Here is a 20,808-nt window from a genome sequence, read left to right on the forward strand (position 1 = left end):
TATAAATACATGAGAAGAATACACTTTGGAGGAAAACTGTTTAAGGTAAAAGTCTCCAGAGAAGACCAGACGGGTGTAAGCTGTCACTCTTAGTTCCAGCCATTGCCTACTGTGAGAGCTGTGCGGTTGTTGTGAAAAAGCCTCTACATAGGATTGTGCAGGCAGTAAACCTGGGCAATTTTTAGGAGTCCATAATGTTTTCTGTTTATTGCCATTGTTCTTGCCCTAAACAGTTTCCCCTTCTCTTTTGTTCATGTTCCTATTTTATGCAATTCTATAAATACAAACACACAGGTCATATTTGGCCAAAAAGCACAACCACTTGTCCTGGGAGCTAAAATTCTGGAAATACTTACACTGGATCCTGCTGAGAATAGCTTGTAGATACCAACCGCATCTGCTTTTGGCAAGTATTCGTCATCTGCCTACGGTTGTAGAAAGAGGTGAGACGTGACCCTTTTTATAGGGTTGATGTCTCTTTATGGATTCTATCAACCATTCTGCGTTTGTTCTCGTACGAAAACAAATGGTAAATTTATTACATGGAACATGTGCTCTAACCTGATGGTTTCACTGGGCATGTGAATAAAACCTTCCCAGAACAGCTCTTTTTTAAATTATTTTTATTTTTTACTTTATTTCTATACTACATTTCTGCAGTTTTTTGTGTAGGTATCTGATGGAGTGAGCTATTGATTTTTTTTCCCACTAGTTAAGTTTACAGCTGGTTTTAATTGTTAATGAAACAGGACTATCCCCTCCTATTCTGTTAGAGGATAATATTACTTAGTGCTCTACATTTGTTTATAAAGTGTGCACTTGAAAACCAGTAATATGAGTCCTAAGATGTGAATAAGTGTAACCTCTGGACTTTCACAAACCTGGACATTTTTTTGTTTATTCTCACTCATGACAATTAAGTATACTTCTTAGTTGCATCAGGATCTGTTTTTTTTCTAGTTAATTACAATATTTAATATGCTGTTTGTATTTTCTTAAGTCATATTTTCCATGCATTTTCAAGCTGGAGAATTACAAAAGGGAACAGATGTAGTAATTATTCTTAAAAAATTCTATAAAGATTGATTTGATGCAAGCTTAAACTTCTGTATTATTCATTTGGCCAAATTAAATACGCAGTCTCATGGCACACATTAGATACAGACGTACTTATTCAGAAGGCAGTAAATACTTAGTTTACTAAGAATTTGATAAATAGAGAACGAGTATATTTCAGAATTTATTTGTCTTGTATGTATTGTGAGCTTTGAGCAACGATTAGAAGACAAAATATACTATGTTATCGATATCACGTTTCTTTGATACCTTGCAAAAGATGCTGTCTGGAAACAGGCTGAGTCTTAGAGATAGAGCCTCTACTATTTATGTTCAAGTTGAGCTACAGAATACTTTTGATAGTATCTTTTATTATATATGACATAGTTTTATGGGTAGTGTGCTTCAGCTTTTTATTCTCCATGAAAATGCTTACTGTTTTTCATATTAATGTGAAATAACAATTTAGAGACATTTATCTGAGTTAATTTTTGCTGTCTGAAGGGCTGGCTTCTAATATCAACTGGTAATCTAGGCTCCTCCTGAAATCAGTGGTGGGAAATATGTATTTCCAGAGAGCAATTCATTTCACTAGGCTTGGAACAGAATGATTTTATTCATCTTTTCTGGAGCCAACCATTGCTCTCTAGGTACTGAAAATCGTTTGCATACATAAATTTTAGATGCTTTAAGTGCCATGAGCCAAGAAAGAGCTAAATTCAGTATATAGGGAAGTGCAATAACATGCATTTAAGATAAGGTTCTTTTGTTAAGTCTTGCTACATTCTGGATTTCTACTGCTTTTTTTTTTTTTTTTACAGAATAAATAATATGTAAATTTAATTGCTTATGAAAGACAATATTATTCGTAGAGTATTAAGGTTTTTTTCTATGCTACTCAAAGTTTAAGAACTAAATTTCTGAATTTTGGAAAGCATTTTAAAAATTGACTCCTTAGATTGACTTCAGTGGTATCAATTGGTTGCCCATTCAGTGGTAATCAAATTACTTGTATTTCACGATAAAATTAATCATTTATTCATAATTGTTGTATACTTGTAAAATAAATCATTTAAACTCTTATTTTTGTCGTAAAACTAAGTTTGATTATGGTAAAGATTTTTTTTTAAACCCTCCTTAAGAAAATATGTGTGTGTACTATTGTCCATTCTTCTGGAATTACAAACGGATTATCAATAAGCTATCACAAAAAAAAATGTAAAACAACATCTACAATATATTAAGTTTTATCTTTTCCTAAGCACTGAAGTCATATAGATCATTCTGGTGCAGTCTGTAGTAGCAATTACCTCTCTATCACTGTACGTTTAGAGGAGGAAATCCACAATAATAATATAATGCACTAATTGCTTTATTTGAAAGTAAAGCTTAAGGTTATTGTTTTTAGAATATTGCTTGTAGAGTTACTCTTATGTATATAGATTCTATTATGTTATGTCTGTAGTTAAAATTAAATTTGTGCTGTTTCAAATATGTTTGCCTTTCTGGTTTGCTGAGAGTAAGAGTTTATTATCTGAACAAAGGAAAATATTTATTCAGCATTAAAATGTTGGAAAATAAGTTTTCTGCTTCTGCCTAACTCAGGTGATATAGATAATTATTTATTTGTGTATATGCTTCTAAATATATCAGTCAGTTATACTGATACACTGACATATATATCCCTCTCTAGAGCCTTCCTACCTTGTCTTCCAATTCAGAAATACAGATAAGATTCTGGAAGTAAGGTACAAAACACTGCCTGTTTTTAGACTGCACTAACAAAGGTGAGGCTGGAGCAATGCTTCCATTTCCTCCCTGTTTCTGACAATATTCTCTTTTTTTTTTTCTTTTCCTGTTCAGTGAAACAGCAGTAACAGAGTGGTGAAGAGCCACCTAGCTTGAAGGGTTAGAGCATTTTCTTTGGAGATGAAAGCTTTAGGTTTAAGTCCCATTGGGCAGGAAATGAACCTGTTTCTTCTACATTTTGGGTCATTACTCTAACTAGTATAGAATTATAGAAAATAAGTATTTTTCCTTTTATCGTATTTTGGAATTATGAACTCTTTCTGTCCTTGAAAAAGAAACAGTGTGAGCATCTTCTCACATTCCGTCTGCAAGTTCTGAGAGGGCATGGTGCTGCTGCTCAGTCTTGAAAGTGACGTTGGGCATTGCCAGGGAGGGAAGGCTGATAAGACACCTGTTATATCCTATTCTATCTCAACAGTTTTTCTTTGGAGTTTCTACGGTGTTTTCTGTAAAGGGAATATTTTAGTTCTTTGTTCTTCTGTATTCCTTGCAAAATTTTGTAGTATTGTAAGTTATTTGAGGGGCCATATTATTAATAATAATTCAATAAGAGATGTCCATAATATATTTCATATATCAGATAAAGAAAAAAGATGAGTAGTCACCTCTGAAAACAGCTTGTGATGTGTTGTTCTCACAGATTTTTGTAAATCAAAATTTGAATTGGAGATGGTTGAGTGCTGACCTTTTGTGTAATTTTTGAAAGTGATTTAACTTAATTCAGACATAATGGATCTATACTAACTCGTGTCTGGCCCAGCTTTGTCCTAATGTTTTAGTAATATCTTGTTCAAAATTAGATTTGAAGGGTAAGTGTAAATTTCATGCTACCTTCCACAGCAAGACAGTTTTTTAATGTTCTGAACTGTCTCTGAAAAGCATAAGTCACGGTCAGGAAGAGCTGCAGAATGAACAGGATAGAGCTAGGATGCAGTAGCTACCTTATTTTCACTTCAGTTGTATTTTGGTAAATTTGGTCTTCGTGCAGTGTTGCAAAGCATATCTGGTTTTGACTATTTCACTTATGTGACAGTGTTGATTAGAAATGTATTTTTTTTTCTAAAAATCATGCATGCTAGCATGCGTGAGTGTATTTCTCTACCAGCTTCAGCTGGGTTACCTCAAGTCTAATGCATGTTTCTGGTGTGTTTCTTGATGTATGTGATTTGTATGGGGATTGAATTCAGTCTAAGAGCCACTTCTGTATTATCTCATTGTAGTATCTCATAATGGCATTATCTATAACTATTACTAGTGGAGGAATATGAATCTCTTTCCTATGATATAACACGATAATACTTGTCCTTGAAGTTGAAGCCATACTGGTAGGAAGGAAGGGCCCTGTGTTTTACCTTGTATTTCTCACTCACTAGAAAATCTGTTCATTTGGGATAAATAGAATAAGTCCTTCATCTTCTTAATTTGTTTCATTAAAAGAAATGTGTTTCTCAGAGGAAAGTATTTTATTTTTTTATTCCTTGAAGTTTACCATTCTTATTAATGCAGCAAATGCAATGAACAAGGCTGTAATGTTGATAGATGATGTTGGAAATTATACTGTTTGCTATTTGTCATTTTATTCTTGAAACCATACAGTAAGCTTGGAAATGTAGGTACTTTGAAATCTTCAAAAGAAGTTTGAAGATGATAGGCATGGATGAATTCTGTTTGATTTTTTTTTTTTTTTAACCAAGAAAAAACCCCACACCAGTAGTTGGTTAACTATCTGTATTTCACATCAACCAGTCTTAGCAGAGAAATTCTGATGAGGAATTTAAAGAACCACAGCCAGATTTTTCCTTGCACAATGGCCTGTTCAGTGTTCAGCAGTCATTGAGAAGGCTCGGAGGAGATAAGAGGGAAGGCTATTTGTAACATGCTTCCCTCCTCCTTTTCCTCTTGTACTCTATTGAAAAGACCTGCCAGTTTGACAAATATCATCAGCGAGCTAGGAATTATTATATCTGAAGCCCTCAAGGGTTTCTTATCTGAAAATGGGCCTTTATTATGGTTTTATGGTTTTTTTTCAGTGTTAAATTCCATTTTTTTTCTGGAATAAGTTTAAGTACAAGAAACACCATTTGTATATGTGTGTACAAATAAAAAAAATAACATGCAATGCTTTCCTAGATAGGCTGAAAGTTTAATGTTTTCTTTCAGAGTTTTCTTTACCATTGTTGACATGAGCTGAGACATGCTGTTTCTGTTAAGGTACAATAGCTTATAGCAGCAGCAAGATTTTGGTTTTGCAGTGCAACACAAAGATTTTGCTGATCAGTTGAAACTTTAAAAATGTTTTCTTTTATAGCTTTTAAAATGAAAATACATTGTTGAAATAAAAATTGAACACACAATTGTTGATCAGTTTTATTTTCCAATAAATAGCAGCGCTGCTGGTCTTAAGCTATCAAATGATTCAAACATCATAGAAGCATTAAATGCCAATGTTACTCTGATATATGGTGGATACACAGCTTTTATATTTAATGTTATTCCCAAGCACATCCGAACCTTGTGATTATAAACAAGTAATTGATGCCCTTGCACTGTGAGCTCTGCTATAGACACTGTTCAAGAGCATCTCTCTGGCATATATGTACCATTCTATTTAAGTAGAGAAGATCAAAAGGGGACAGGTGAGTATTATGATAATAGTTACAGTGACAGGACATAGAAGTTGAGAGAAATTGGCCCTCTGAGACAGTGAACAAAAACTTTGTAATACCCTTTCTTCAAACTTTGAAATTCACTTGTGGTATGATATTGAAATTATTGCTGCTTGGACCACCTGCGTTACTCCAGTAATTATGTGCTTTTGGTTTCTGTTTCCAAATTATAGAATGCTGTAATTTCTTTATCTATTACAGCTATCTCTGACTTTTTATGGGCTCTGGCTGTTGTTCTGGGGAAGCCTTGGTCCCCTGAGCTGCTTATTACTGCAGCGTTGTCCCTACCTGTGCCTCCTCTCATGTACCAAATCCACCCTTGAGCGACCTTCTACCAGGCTGTGTCAGTGTGGTAGTATCATGGAAAGCAAACTGGACAGGGAGCTGCTGTGAATGGCTTTCTGTGTTCAATGTGCCAGAGCGGAGCTGAAGTGTTCTGACAGTAGAAATGAGGGCAGTTAGAGCAACTTTGGTGCTGGATAACACTGACCTTATGGGCAGTTTATCCTTCTTGGATGTCCTGATATCCATTTCTGCTTTTTCTTTTTTTTCTCTTTTTTTCTTTTTTTTTCTTTTTATTTTTTTCAATCTAAGGAAGTAGGGAGGAAAGGTGTTGAAATTTCTTATTATTTTTTATTTTTTCAATGTTAAGCAGACCTCCTTGGGCTATGTGGTCTATGGAGATATTGCTTTAGTTTTTAACCAGACCTACGACTTGCAAAAATTATTCATATCTAAAAATATGTTTTCAGTGTGCATAAAGCTTACTTCATTTAGACATGCTTGTCTATAGAATTGTACAGATAAATGAATTCAGCAGTATTAGGTAAAAATCTGCATGGTAATTACGTTAACACTCTGAGAAGTGTGAGGTTTCAAAAGTTCTCTGCACAGTCCTGCTGTATGCCAGGGAACTTTTCAGACTGTTGATCTCTGTAGGATGCTTCTGCTTAGAGTAGGAAAAAGCAGCTTTTACCTAATGGAAACGGGAAAGGAAAAAAAGTCCTGCTGATTTTACAGAACAGCTTAATTAAAAACCAAAATAAACATGAAAACTAAACAACGAAAACCAACAACAGGAAGCTAGTATTATAAGTTTTAAAATACATCGGAATCAGAAATTGTACTTCAGAGTTGGTGGGTTCAACAGATGATGAAATCATGTAAGAACATTTGAAGGAGATGAGGAGTAGGTGTTCTCTTCTTACAGTGGACATAACTTCCTTTCCCAGATTGGTAGAAGTAAACACGGTTAAATAGGGGGATGAAATTAGTTGATGCTTAAAATATAGATGACTGTCCAATAAAATCCATTCTGCATATATTTTGTTGCAAATTTTGAGATTATTTTGTATAATACAGTATGTTTTCCTTTTGTCTTTCAGCTTGTGATGAGTGGAAGATTTTACCAAAACCTAATCTGCACCGAGACGTCAACAGATTTGGTCACACTGCTGTTGTCAGTAATGGGTAAGAGAAGCATATTTTAAATTTTCTTGACCATCTTTTGTAATGAAAAAAGAAAATGACAGCAAGTATATCCATGTGAAGTATGGCTCAATGGCATATAACTGATATAATTTATTAACATGAACAATAGTGCTTAGCAGGGGCTTGACATATCAGCAGTCAGCTGTAGAGTTAACGAGCAATTTCACATGCAGTGGATCCTACTCCAGTGCTGTTTCATTTGAACTTTCTAGTGTACTGAGGTGTTTTGTCACTATTGTGAGTTTTTGTGTGAGTGAATTTGAATTCAGGACCCACTGTAATCCTCACTTGGATGTGATAAGAACAATGTTTTTTCTTTACAACATACAACTATTCCTTTTTCTTCTACAATCATTAAATCAAAATGATGTAAATTTACTGGGGGAAAAAAGCAAGTTCACAGATGATGATAGTGATCACTATTAACTCCTTGCAAGAGGGAAAATAAAAGCCTGTCGACACCTGACTGTATAGAGTTTACTGCTTATCCTTTATAAAATATGTTATACTTTCATGACATTTGCCATGAATAGAAGAGCTCAGTAAATCTTTGTCATTTAGAACTAGGGCATGGATTTAGAGTTTACAGAATTTGATGGCCAAGCTCTCTGCCTCCCCTACTCCAATCCCCCAAACTAAAATTGTAGGACAGATGTCTCCTTAGCAAAATTGTAGAAAACTATGGTCAGCTTTACTTGTGTGAGCGTTATTATTGCTTGTTGCCAAATGATCCAATGTCTGACCATTGCACTACTGCAGATGACTGTCCCACACTATTGATATAGCCCTGTTTTGTATATATATATTATTCAGCATCATTATAAGCCCATTGTTTAAGTATAGGTAGACAATCTACAGGTCCTCTACATAGGATCAGAAATAATGGTGGTGTTATAATTCAAATGAGATTTTAATAGATTTTAATAAAAACAAAGCAGTAAGCTATAACAGCACTTGAAATTAATCAGCAAACGTTACTTAAGAGAAAATTGGGGAAATGAGTGAATTTAGCAACAGATTTTCACATTCTGATCTTTGTCACTTTGAAACAACTAAGCTATGTCTAATACTCAAGAAATATAATTTTTCAGTGAATTGGATTCAAGGTGAAAATGACTGTTTCTTTTCTAGAATTTAATGGTATTTTAGAAGGGTTTTATGTAAAAGATAATATATTATGAGGTACTCTTCAAAAATTTCTCTTATTGGTAACTATATGATTGTATTTATTATAAGAGTAGAGGATACAGCAGATGCACAAGTTCTTTCTAAATATGTTTTAATTGAGACTGTTCTTAATCCTAAAGGAGAAGAAAGGGATAAGATCTCAAGTCTAGTCTTCTGGCTTTGATGTTTGTTGCTATTGTACCAAAGCCAAATATCCATCCCTAAGCATTACTGGTAGGCTTGGAAATTTTCAAGGAAAATGTTCTCATTTCTTGCAGGTGATTTTATCACAGTCTATTCTTACATTATCAAACTAAAAAATGAGTACTGTTCCTGCATATCCCCTCTTTCTTTTTTCTAGAAATTTGGTATGTGTCACTCACTGCTACAACTAACATGGGGTAATTTTTTGTTAGTCTACACTTCCATGGGGACATATGTAGAAAAGCATATCAATCATTATAATGCAAACACTAACAGGGTCTTAAGTAGAGAGATCTGAAGGGTATTTTTTAATAATATGTTATCTTTTATTGTTGTATAGGACGCTAAAGAAAAAAAATTGTTTTTAGTTGCAATATGTTATATTTGCTTGCCTTTTCTTAATAGGTCAATGTACATATTTGGGGGGTTTTCAAGTGTTCTTTTGAATGACATCCTTGTGTACAAGCCTCCAAACTGTGAAGCATTCAGAGATGAAGAGCTGTGTAAGAACGCTCGTCCAGGGATAAGGTGTCTCTGGAACAAGAAACATTGTGAATCCTGGGAATCTGGAAATGCTAACAACATCCTTCGAGCAAAATGTCCGAAGAAAACAGGTAAGTCTTGTCTTACAGTATGACATTTTTGATGCAGTATAGGAGACAGAGGGAGGAAGAACAAAACAAATCCATTGAAATGGGAAAAACAACCCAAACAGGCTGGTCTGGTGATTCTGACAATTTAGGGATTAATGTTTTAAAATTATTGAACTCTGATTTTGGGGGGATTTTAAATACAGGAAAAAATAACTATCTTAAAGTGCTAAAGGATGTGAAACACAAGAGGGTTCAAAGAGAAGAATTTACACAAAATTGTTTTAGATTGAATTTTGCGCACTGTATTTGAAGAACTTGAAGGTTGAGTTTCGAGATAACTTCTCTGAATTAATTTTCCTTTTTCTCTACCTTTTCACTTACTGGACTGTGTGTGTATATGCACACATGTGTATATAAATACATGCTTACTTAAATAAAAGCCCTCATGTTGTTCTGATTCCAGGAAATCCTAACAGCAGACAGAGCACAGATGGTCCCTGCAAGTGATAGCTACCATTACAGGCATATGGCACTGTCATGTCTGTATGTACCAGTACAGGAAAGGGAAAACATCACTGTTTCAAGTCGTTTACATATCAGTGGGGATATTTGTATAGAAGTATAGAGTTCAGCCACAGCTGGAGACAAACTTGAGACAAACAAGTCCTTTGCAGCAGTATGTTGAAGTGGGTGCAAATTTGCCTGGTGAATTTCTGTGTTGCATTATGATAGCCACATATTGCTTGAAAAAGCAATTGAACGTTATGAATAACTGTAACACTCTTATTCCTGAGTATTTTGGCATGTCATAAGTAAATTGCTTTTGAAAGTGTAATTCTTATACTTCATACAAACAGAATATGCATCACTACTACATATACCTATTTTCTACTCACATCTTTCATTGCGTACAGTATAAAATCACCACCCGAACTTTGGCTGTTTATTAAATGCACAAATGGTAGTCTACTTTCAGTGCTTCTTAATAAATTACTAGTTCTGCTATTAGTGCTTCAGGATGGCTTGGTTTTATTCTGCTAGCTCTTGTTTCTGAACTGGATATAAACTTGGAGAAAGGTGCATTATCTAATGAAAAGGTTATCTGGGTAGTTTTCTGAAGAACTGCTTTTGTACAGTTTCATAATATTAAGAGATCTAGAATCTAAAGTTTCAGCTCAAGAAGAATCTTGAGACTATAAATTCAGAAGTAACACAGATGAAAGTAGACCTTATTTTCAAAGAAAACCACAGCAAAGCTCTGTATCAACAAGTGCTTACGAAACTGAAATGCAGTCAGGCTGGAGAAAATAGAAAAGTTAGGCCCAATTTCCAATGCTTCTGCATTGAGACAGAACTGCACCCAAACATATATGTGACAAGGTGCTGAGAATTGCAGTTCTGAACAAACTGTGGATCTGTCAAAACCTTTGCTAACTGGACATCACCTCTTCAGTGCTGTCATATCCTTCCAGTTTCAGGTGATAACATTCTGCCCAAAGCTGTGTTTTCATTCTGTTCTTTTACATCACTTGGCTCAAGTGCTATCTAGTTGAGAGCATCATGTGAGAAAGTGATGAAGGTCAAGATTAAGATAAGCAGAAGCTTTAATGGGTTTGTGAAAGCAATTCTTGGATAATAAGCCTTTCCTGGCAATGGAGTATCTTAAACATTCATGATCCCAAGACTTGTTTCTAGATGCAGAGGCATTAAACACAGTAACTAGTGTAGGATGTGATAGGAATTCTCTTTGGGTTCATGATGATTTTGCACTTATAACAGAAGTAAAGTGTTTGTGTTTCAAACAGTTTTAAATAGCATAAATTTCAGTCCAAGTCCTACAGCCTTGCATTAAGGAATTGACATGAACATTTTCCTCCAAGATTTTCTATATTGAAATGACATAACTCTCTAATTTCTAAACTAATGATGATAATTTAATTTAGAAGGACTATGTGTTGCTAACAGCTGTCTTAGACTTTTTTGTATTTGAAGCTTTTACCATTGCTTCCCGATAGCAATCTAATTTTTTTTATCAGAAACTTGCATCTAAAGAAAATCAATCTTCCTATATTAAAGGAGTGAACCATCAATAGTTTAAGAAGCTTTTTTATAGGTTAAATTTACGCAGTGTCCTAAAAATGCTTATGTGCTGCAAATCAGTGAATGTTCATTTAGTTAACCTTCAAATATGATTGTTACTTGGGGAATTTTTAAGGGATACCGTTAACTGAATAGAACTTATTTCCCAGAATAGCTTAAACCCTCATTTAATGGCTGGAGCTTAAATAAAGGATGTAACAGAAAATACTCTAGGCAAGTTTTTAAAATATAGTCCTATGTTTCTTTCTGACTTTCATTTGTATTGCAGCTGCTGCAGATGACAGATGTTACCGATACGCAGACTGTGCGAGCTGTACTGCCAATACAAATGGGTGCCAATGGTGCGATGACAAAAAGTGCATTTCAGCAAATAGTAACTGTAGCATGGTGAGTCTTTGCAAATTCACGATTATGTTATTAATACTAATTTTTTTTTCCTAACTAAACCCAAGGCCTAAATATTCTGAATAGAATAGTGGACAAATAGTAGGTTGTTTTGAACAAAAGCTTGACTTTTGCAGTAGAAATATTTCAGAGGGCAGACTTGGACTGCAGTAAAGATGTCCATTCCAGGAAAAAAAGTATCTTTGATTATGTTAGCCCACTACATGTATCTCTCAGGACAAATACTATTATCTCCTAATTAATAATATTTGGAATGTCCCAGAGTCATTACCAGCTTGGTTTTTGAGCATCCAGACATTGGCTGTACTGGAACTCAAAATCCTTTATTTACATACTTCCATGACTAAATGTTGGCTTGCTTTCTGGTTTGTACCTGATGCAAATCAGTGTTATTCTCCAGATAGACAAATTAAGGCATGAGTTGGACTGACTCTGGATTGATTCAAAACTTGCCCATTCAGAGTGAGTACAGGCAGCTCAAATCACTAGCATTCATAGCCATATTATAATAGTTTCTCAGAGTGATTTCATATTCCAGGCTCTAATGGTTAGATTCTTTTGTGATCTTCAAGGTTCTTCCTTTCCTAACAAAAAATATTATGTTAAGTACCAATCTTCTAGCTGTGGCTTTCAACTCTTAAGCAAGGAATAGCTGCTAAAGAGCAGACCACCTTCATACCTAGAAAATATGGAGTACTGGGTATTCTAGCACAGGCTTCTCAGGTCAGTATCTTTCTTTGATAACTGCTCATGATCGATTAATGACTTAATTAGGAACGGATGCGCCAGTCTTCTAGATCATTTCTTAAATTTTATCCAGGATTTAAAGCAGGTAGCAAAGGCTCTCAGTGGAGTTACTAGAGAATGTGATAGTGAAAATGTATCCAAAAGATTTTTGAGAAGAGGTGCCATAAGTTGGATGTGGCTATTTCAAAATTAATGTATTGTCTGGTAGACTGTGGAGGCAGAATTGTGAAGCTATCAACATAAACCTACCAAAATAGCATCAACAGAATGGCACCATGTGGAGAAATGGCAGAAATCAGGCTGATTACCCATTTTCATAGTCCTACAATTTGAAAATGTTTTGACAATGCTGTGATGGCAATATGGGATAACAAGCTGAAGACCCAGAAATATCTCAAGGAGAAAGCCCTGTTTTTGCAGCTGTGCAAAGTCTTCAATTTATTACTTAAATTATAGAACATCCAGCTGAGAATGACAATGTTACAGAATTTGTTGTGTACTCTTCAGAGAAATTGGCCAGAGAATTAAAGGTATGTTGGCAATCAGTTTGGGATTGGCCTCATGGTCAAAGGTATGTGAGGGACACTGATTGGCAGGGCTATAAAATATAGAGATTTCCTGAAACCACTCTGCTGTTTAGACAGATGGTCTTCATAAGCTGTACTAATGCACTGATGATGCATGTATACCTGCCTATGCTCACCATCTGATATGAATCAGCACATTAACGGGGCACTGTATTTCACCACTGTGGAGGCTCACAGATCATCAGGATATATCATAATACCGTATAATAATCTGGTGTAATTGTGAGCAGAGGCTTGCAATGCCAGGTTGTTTGGAGATCTGTCTTGTTTCAGCACTAACAAGCTGGTTTGTTTTTTTCCCCATATAACCTCACCTAAATTGAATACTTTTGCAAACTATGATTTTAATTGACTCATTATACCATTATAGCTGATACAAACATGGAGGAATGAAGGCTTATCCTGTCCAATCTTACCGAACTAGGAAGCAGCTAACGTAAATCATATAGAATCATTCAAGATGGTACTGAAATTTCTCTATGGCTAGTGACTTAATTATCTCCTTGATACTGTCTTATGCAGAGTTCATACAGACTTCATGATATATGGCATACTAATCTCTGTATAACCTCTTCTTGCAAACCCTTCCGTGGAGACTCTTGCATCTAGTCCAAGGCTATTTTCAGCTCTGAAGCACGGAATATTATATAACACTCTTGCAAGGAGGTAACAACCTCATCAATATACTTTTTCTTATTTTTCTCCCCTTTGTTGGATCTCTCTGCATAAAAAAAGGGAAATTTAAACAGGAATGTCTTGTCTTGCTTTTGAAACCTACTAGTACTGCATGTATGCTCCTCTAAGCAGTGCATATTGCACTTTTCTAAAATTAGAATAAATAGTTTTGTCATTATATTTTTTCCTTAACTTCTCTGCTTCACATCTTCATCTCTTTTACCTGTTTAAAAAAGAATTTGTGTCATGCTTGCTTTATATATCTGGTTTATTTGGAGTGTGAGCGTGGAGTAGATTGTGTTGATTTTTACCTGTGGGACTCTGGTCATCACTGATTCTGATGTGTTCTTCCTATTTTTTGGTAGAGAAAGAAGTTCACATGTCTATCAAAATATTTTTTTATGAAATTATAATCACTTTGGACACCTGCTTATAAAAAGCTTTATTTTGCATCATATGGCAGTGATACTTGCTGAGTGTGTTCATAAAACCGACTGTATTCATATTCTGTAAAGAAAAAATTTCACAAGAAAAGCAATTTATCAACTTTACTTTCCAGTCCTTTAAAAAACAGAACAGAAAGACATGTCTTTGGAAAGATTTTCTTTCCAAGTTGCTGCATCTTTACAACACATTGCATTTCTTGAGGGTAGCAACGTTGAAGTATAAGCAAACAATTGGTCTGTACCACAGGAAGGAGCTGAGCCATCCCATGAAAACAAAATCTTTTCTTGTGACAAGTAAAATGAACATAGGCTGAAGAGAATTTGCCAACTACAACAAAAGATAGAGAGAGAGCATGAATTTTACAGTAAAAATGTGCTTTATCAATTCATTTTTTCTTTTACTCTTCTGAAATGGAGAGAAATAATGGTAGAGAAAGTGGCACAGTTTCTTGATATGTTAAGAGAGTAATCATTTGTAAGGACAGTAGTATAGCAAAGCAGTACTGCCATAAAGCTGTTTTATTTTTGCAGTTGTGCTTTTCAAATACATGCAGACACACTGAAAAACTATTTGCATTAAAGCCTTAAAAGTGCTAGAATCCCTCTTGCTTGCCAGTCTTCTCTAAGCTGTGTGCTTGAGAAAGAGGAGGGTGAGCTGGGTTTGGGTAAGTACCCATGCTACTTTTATTTGTGATCAGCTCAAGTACTGCAGGGCTTATATACTAAAAAGCTTGAAAATACTGAAGCATACCTGTAAGCTGGTACCAGACAATATGTTGATTTATTTTTGGTATATATACTACCAAGTTTTGAAGATTTGGGTTTTTTTACTTTTTTAATATCTTTTCCAAACCATTTCTTTGTCTTCTCTCTCACCCAGCTCTTTGGGAAATGCTTGCATTAGGAGCATATCAAAACAAATTGGTTTTGCTTCTTCATATCTTAAACATAAATCGTCCCCTTTCCTGATTCACATCAAACTCCAGTTCACATCCAAACATGAGTCCTGAAAGGCCAGCTGAAGGAATTAATGAGAACTTCTTTCTTCTATCCCAACTTTTATTGTTGTTGTACGCCTCTACAGTAAAATTTGAAGCAGTCACTTCAGATAAGGTAGCTCTAGTAATATGCTGCACGTTTTTGCTATTATCTTAACTGTAATCCTTCATTATATAGGAATTTTGACTGCCCACACTAACGTTTTGCAAATAAAATAACTTATTTCCACATTACTTACAAAGTATTGTGAAGAGTTGAAACACAAAGAATAGAAAGTGATGCTAAACATCACATGAAAACTGTTGTCACTGTTGATTGAAATAAAACATTTTCTTTTGAAAACTGTAGGAGTCTTTGGAAAAATTTGACAAGAAAGACATTCTGTATAAAATTTCAGTTCTTGAGCTGAATCCTCATATTTCTAGGCTTGTTAAAAGACTTACACTTTCACCGTAACAAACAACATATATAAGGAAGGCTGGCTACCTTGAAAACACTTAAACTATTGGGATCGAGAACACCAGGCAGTAGCACACACATGCAATACTTTTCTGTATTAGAGAATAGTTTGAGATGCGTAATTTCAAGAGGAGCGTATGTGCTTCACTTGTTTTGGAGAGACTGTACTGGGAAGAAACATAGCTGAGGCGTTCCTGCATCCAGTCTGTATGGCATTTTTGCTTGTGGCTATGAGGGGGATATGTTCTTCTGCAACTGTGACCAACCCACACTTGCATCTCCAGTAGCAGTCTCTGCATTTCTTGTGTCAATCTCCACACATGCAATACAGTGAAACTTCAGTTGATTGGAGTGCACTGGATTACTTGAAAGTGTTAAGTTACTTTAAATTATTCCATTTCTGAGCATGGCAATGTAAACTAAATGTTTTAGAACCAGTGAAAGGGATGGTAAAGAGCATATTGTGGAGGGATAGAGGGTAATAGAGGGTGCTTCAAAGATAAGTGTAATCCTACATTATTAAGTGTTTTTATGCAACACCTGAGAGGCAAGAACCATTGTCTTTGTGTAATGTTTGCCCAACTTTCAGAAAGATGATGTTCTCTTTCATAGTGTTGAGTACACCACTAACATCAATAATAATAATAATAATAATAATAATGATAATCCCTACATATGAGGAATTTAAAGAACAGTCAAGGGGGAAATTTATAAAGTAGTAGAAGGGATTGTGAATAGAGAAAAATATATATATATTTTTGTAATTTGTAAGTGTTTAGGTAAAATTTGGCAGCTGACTGAGAGAAAGAGTAGCAAACCTGTCTGATAATTTACAACTAGGCTGGGCAAACTAGATGAGGTTGTATCGTTACCCTGGGAAGTCCAGGAGGAGGAAGGAGAGATGTATGTTGTTTAGTAGTGATTTCTGAAATTCTAACATTAACTACTGTAATATTTTCACTCTAGAACAGAGATGTAGAAAATCACTGCAGTTCAAAAGTCTGTCTGTATACCACCATATCAAGATCAGTACTGAAAAATCAGTAAATTGGATGTAAATAGGATACTGTATGTAACAGTTTAATGATACTTGAGTGTGCAGAAATAAATATACTACAGAAATACTGAACTAACAGATGGGCTGTTATATTTCTGAATTTTATTGGGTCTGGTAGCTTAAGTTATGACCTTAGTACTGTGTAAATATGAATTACCTGTTGAATTCACATCTACATTGAACTAATGAAATTTTCAGGCAATGTTTAAACTGGATTTAAGGGGAAAAAGTGCTGGGAATAAGGGACTACAACAGAACATTGTTATGGAAGACTCACTAATACTTTGAATTTTATTTTAAACATTAAATAACCAACACACAACAAGCTTCATGATTAGAAAATAATGGAACAGATATCTTAGTTTAGTTGAACAATAGTAATCTGTATATGATCTTACTAAGGAATATATAATTGTAAAAAGCAGTCAGAATGCTTAAGGATTTTGATAATAGCACGTTTAAAAAGTGGATTAGTTGAGGGCTTGTAAAGGAGCAGGTGGTGCTTTATCTCTGTATCTCTCAGGCGGTTTTGTGAATATGCTTCATGGCTGAGCGAAACTACATGCAAATTCGTACCAGAGGTATCACATGCTTTACTGTCTGTATGCATTTATTGGTCTAGGTAGACATTCTATTACTTTGCAACATTGCCTTTGGCTCCGTTTTGTACTGTGGTGTAGATGCTTTCTCCTAGAACAGTTTCTGTTTCTTTCTCTGTGCTTCACTGTAGAACTTCTTACACACCAAAAAAAAGAGCGTCTTCCATGTTATGCTCACCAATAGGAAACTCATCCAATGAAGGCATAAAAAAAAGTATTCTTAAACAGCAGTAATTAAGCTGGTCCTGTGTAAGACTGAAAATTCATTTTAACAATTGCATTACTTCAGGACTTAAACAAACAAACAAAAAAACAGTTAAATGACTGAAATCTAGAAAAATGTTTGTATTTTAAATAACTTGAGGAAAATATATTGCTACTACATTAAATATATACGTGACTGCTTATAGCTGTGAATTGACATTTGACGAATGAGTGAATTTATGTAAAACTTCTGGTTACCTGAAAGGCTGAAGTCTTTAGGATATATTTTGATGTCACTTTAGTTCATGGGTTGTTTATCTCTTAATTTTACCAAAAATAAGCTATCTCAACATAATGATTTTCCTTTTCAGATGAATTACACTTCTTTGCAGTTTGACAAGCCTATAGTAACTCAAGAATCTTTTTCCTTTTTTCCATGAACTAATTTCATTTTTGGTACCTTTTTTTTTTGTAACTGCTTTGGTTTACCTGTCTGTTATGGAAATGTTCTTTAATGTGGATTTACATATTGTGTGTTTTAAGGTAGTGGAGCATCTCTCATATGAGGAAAAGTTGTGAGAGGTGGGACTGTTTATTTACCCCACAGAAGGGAAGCCTGAGTGTAGATCTTGTCTGAAGGGAAGCTGCAAAGAGCTAGGCTGTTTTTGGTGGTGCTCAGTGACAGAACAGAAAGCAATGGTTGCAAACTGGAACACAGGAACATCAGAAAGCACTCCTGTGCTGTGTAGGTAGTGGAGCACTGGCACAGCCTACTGTTTTTAATTATTCTGCAGGGAAGTTATTTGAGACAGCTTTAGAGGTAAACTAATAAATGGGCCAAAGATCTTGGGCAGTTTATTAAATAAGATATCAGCATTATATCTCAGATTTAAAGTAGCATGTAGGAAAAAGCAAAGATTTGTATTCAGAATCTTTATTTAGAAAGGAATACTTCAGTTTTCAGGATAAGACCCAACAACTGGGTAAATATCTCCTTCGTATCTACTGCTTTTCTTATACCCTCAAGTACCAAAGTTATTCCTGCTTTTATGTAACTGATGGGTAAAATGCTTTCCTGTTTTTTAAATTTTATAGTAACTGTGTTGTGTACAGATTCACAATTAAAACTGTAAAATAACAAATGACTTTTGACAAATTCTAAAATTATCTTCTCGCAATCACCTGCGTCCACCTATAGTTCCTATGTTGTTTCTCTTGATCCAGATAAGACAGTGTAGAGGGTGTTCTCATATCATCAGTAAGTGAGGTGTAGTTATTTTACACCTGCATCTCACTTCGTTTTTTATCTCTTTATTTGCTTCACTTGCTAAGCCTGCAGATAACTTGGAAACGAAATGATTTACTGGGAGCATATCCCTGAACTATCTAAGGAAAATGTTTTAGATATTTAAGCTCTTCCTGCATCCTATACAGATAAGTGGCATTTTCAATGTGCTGTTTTACCCATCTGAAGCGAGCTGTGTAGGACAAGTGGGGCGGTTTGTGCTCCAGGGATGCCTTTGTTGCCCTCTACCAACTGCCAGGTGAACCCAGGCAAAGAACTGATGGCTTTAGATGGCTGTGGTTTTCTGAGAGGAGCCCACCTACTGTGTATTTCAGTTCTGACTTCTGGTTTGTTGGCAGTTTGACTTAAAATATGTCGTTGTGTCTGTTTTGTTTTTGTAGTCCGTTAAAAACTACACCAAATGTCATGTGAGAAATGAACAGATCTGCAATAAGCTGACCAGCTGCAAGAGCTGCTCGCTGCACCTGAACTGCCAGTGGGACCAGCGGCAGCAGGAGTGCCAGGCCTTACCTGGTAAGGGATGCACAGCAGGGATGCTGCTTTTTATAGTTGTCAAAACTGAGGAAATCTCCTCCATTATTGTGTGCTCTTGCAGCCTGGAAGGCCAGCTGTGTCCTGGGCTGCATCAGAAGAGGGGTGGCAGCAGGGTGAGGGAGATGATTGTCCCCCTCTACTCTGCCCTGGTAAAGCCCATCTGGAGTACGGCATTCAGCCCTGGGGCTCCCAGCACAAGGATGTGGAGCTGTTGGAGTGGGCCCAGAGAAGGGCCACAAAGATGATCAAAGGTCTGGAGCATCTCTCTTATGAAGACCTGTTGAGGTAGTTGGGCTTGTTCAGCTTGGAGAACGGAAAGCTCTGGGGACACCTCATTGTGTCCTTCCAGTACTTGAGGGGAGCTTATATACAGGAGGGGGACTGACTTTTTACACACTCTGACAGTGACAGGACAATGGGGAATGACTATAAACCAAAAGAGGAGAGATTTAAGTTAGCTGTTAGAATGACATTTTTTAGTCAGAGGCAGTGAGGCACTGGCAGTGCTGCCCATAGAGCTGTGGGTGCCCCTTCTCTGGGGGTGCTCAGGGTAGGGCTCTGGGTGCTGATCTGGTGGGAAGCACCCAGCCCATGGCAGGGGTGGGACTGGGTGCTCCTTAAGGTTCCTTCCAACCTCAGCTATTCTTTGATTATTGCTAAGTTCATTTATTTAACGAGTAGGCCTAGATTTGTTTTATTCATGCTGACTCTTCACTTCTGAGTGAGCCTACACAATGTGAATACGTGTAATTACAACTCACAGATTGCTGGTATGCAGACTGGTGATGGGCTCCAGCCTGTGAGGATCCCTGAGTGCAGAGCCGAATTGCTGTACTGCCACGCTCTGCTGTTACACATTCACTGACACCGTTACTTCTGCTGGCTGGAGTTTCACCTTATAAATTATACTTCAATTATACTTTGATTTAGCTGCACAGATATGGCCTGAGATCTAGTTTCTTGATTGTATAATGTTAGTAATACTATGGAAGCTGTGAATATTAAAATGCTAATATAAGATATTCTCACAAGGTGAAAGCTAACATTCTGAATAATATTTATTCTGTAATTTGTATTCAGAACTGAATATGTGCCGGTAGATATCAGGGCCTTTCCCATTTGATCTTTATGTCCAGTTGAAGTTAATGAACACCATTTCTTACAGAAATTGTTAACGTGTTATATGCAGTATTAAGCTGTGTTTGTGACATTTATGTAAATATTAACTACAGTAATTGCTCTGAATTATTCACTTATCTTTTGATAGTTATCTGCATCTGAGTAATGCTGAAATATGTTGAGAAGGGAATACTTCCTAAGATGTTACTAGAAATTCTTATCATTCTGATTGTGTTTATATTTAGGCTTAAATATGATAAAGTAAAAGAGGATACAGTTTTGATCTCTTAATTCCGGAATGGTTGCTTTCATATTTTTGAAATTTAGACTGCAATTAAGTAAACTGATTGCTAAAGTGCTGTTAATTATATACATCATCTGATCTTTAATGTGTAGTTGTGCTCAAATATGAATACAGGGAAAAAGTGCAATAACAATGTTTTTATAATGAAAGTTAGTATATCTCTTATAAATATTTCAGATAGTTATACATCAGTTTTCAAATTATACTGTTTCTTTAATGAGAATTCTCAATACTACATTACTATATTCATTTAGTTTTATTTTATGTGACTTGAAAATGGA

General features: G+C 35.6%; 1 protein-coding gene across 15 annotated transcripts in view; it reads left to right on the plus strand.

Moving 5' to 3' along the window:
* ATRNL1 (attractin like 1) overlaps window positions 1-20,808 on the plus strand; it is a 419,950-nt gene that overhangs the window by 78,787 nt on the left and 320,355 nt on the right. For all 15 annotated transcript variants that reach the window (XR_003075754.3, XR_003075755.3, XR_001467269.4 and 12 more), the window contains exons 11-14: window positions 6,917-7,001; window positions 8,799-9,007; window positions 11,355-11,473; window positions 18,951-19,083. Coding sequence is in view for 9 of the 15 variants with exons in the window: in XM_421777.8 (XP_421777.4) it covers window positions 6,917-7,001; window positions 8,799-9,007; window positions 11,355-11,473; window positions 18,951-19,083 (546 nt within the window). In the remaining 6 variants the exon portion in view is untranslated. The remainder of the gene's footprint in view (window positions 1-6,916; window positions 7,002-8,798; window positions 9,008-11,354; window positions 11,474-18,950; window positions 19,084-20,808) is intronic.

This window comes from Gallus gallus, chromosome 6 (assembly GCF_016699485.2).
Source record: "Gallus gallus isolate bGalGal1 chromosome 6, bGalGal1.mat.broiler.GRCg7b, whole genome shotgun sequence".
In the NCBI taxonomy this organism is placed as follows: Eukaryota; Metazoa; Chordata; class Aves; order Galliformes; family Phasianidae; genus Gallus; species Gallus gallus.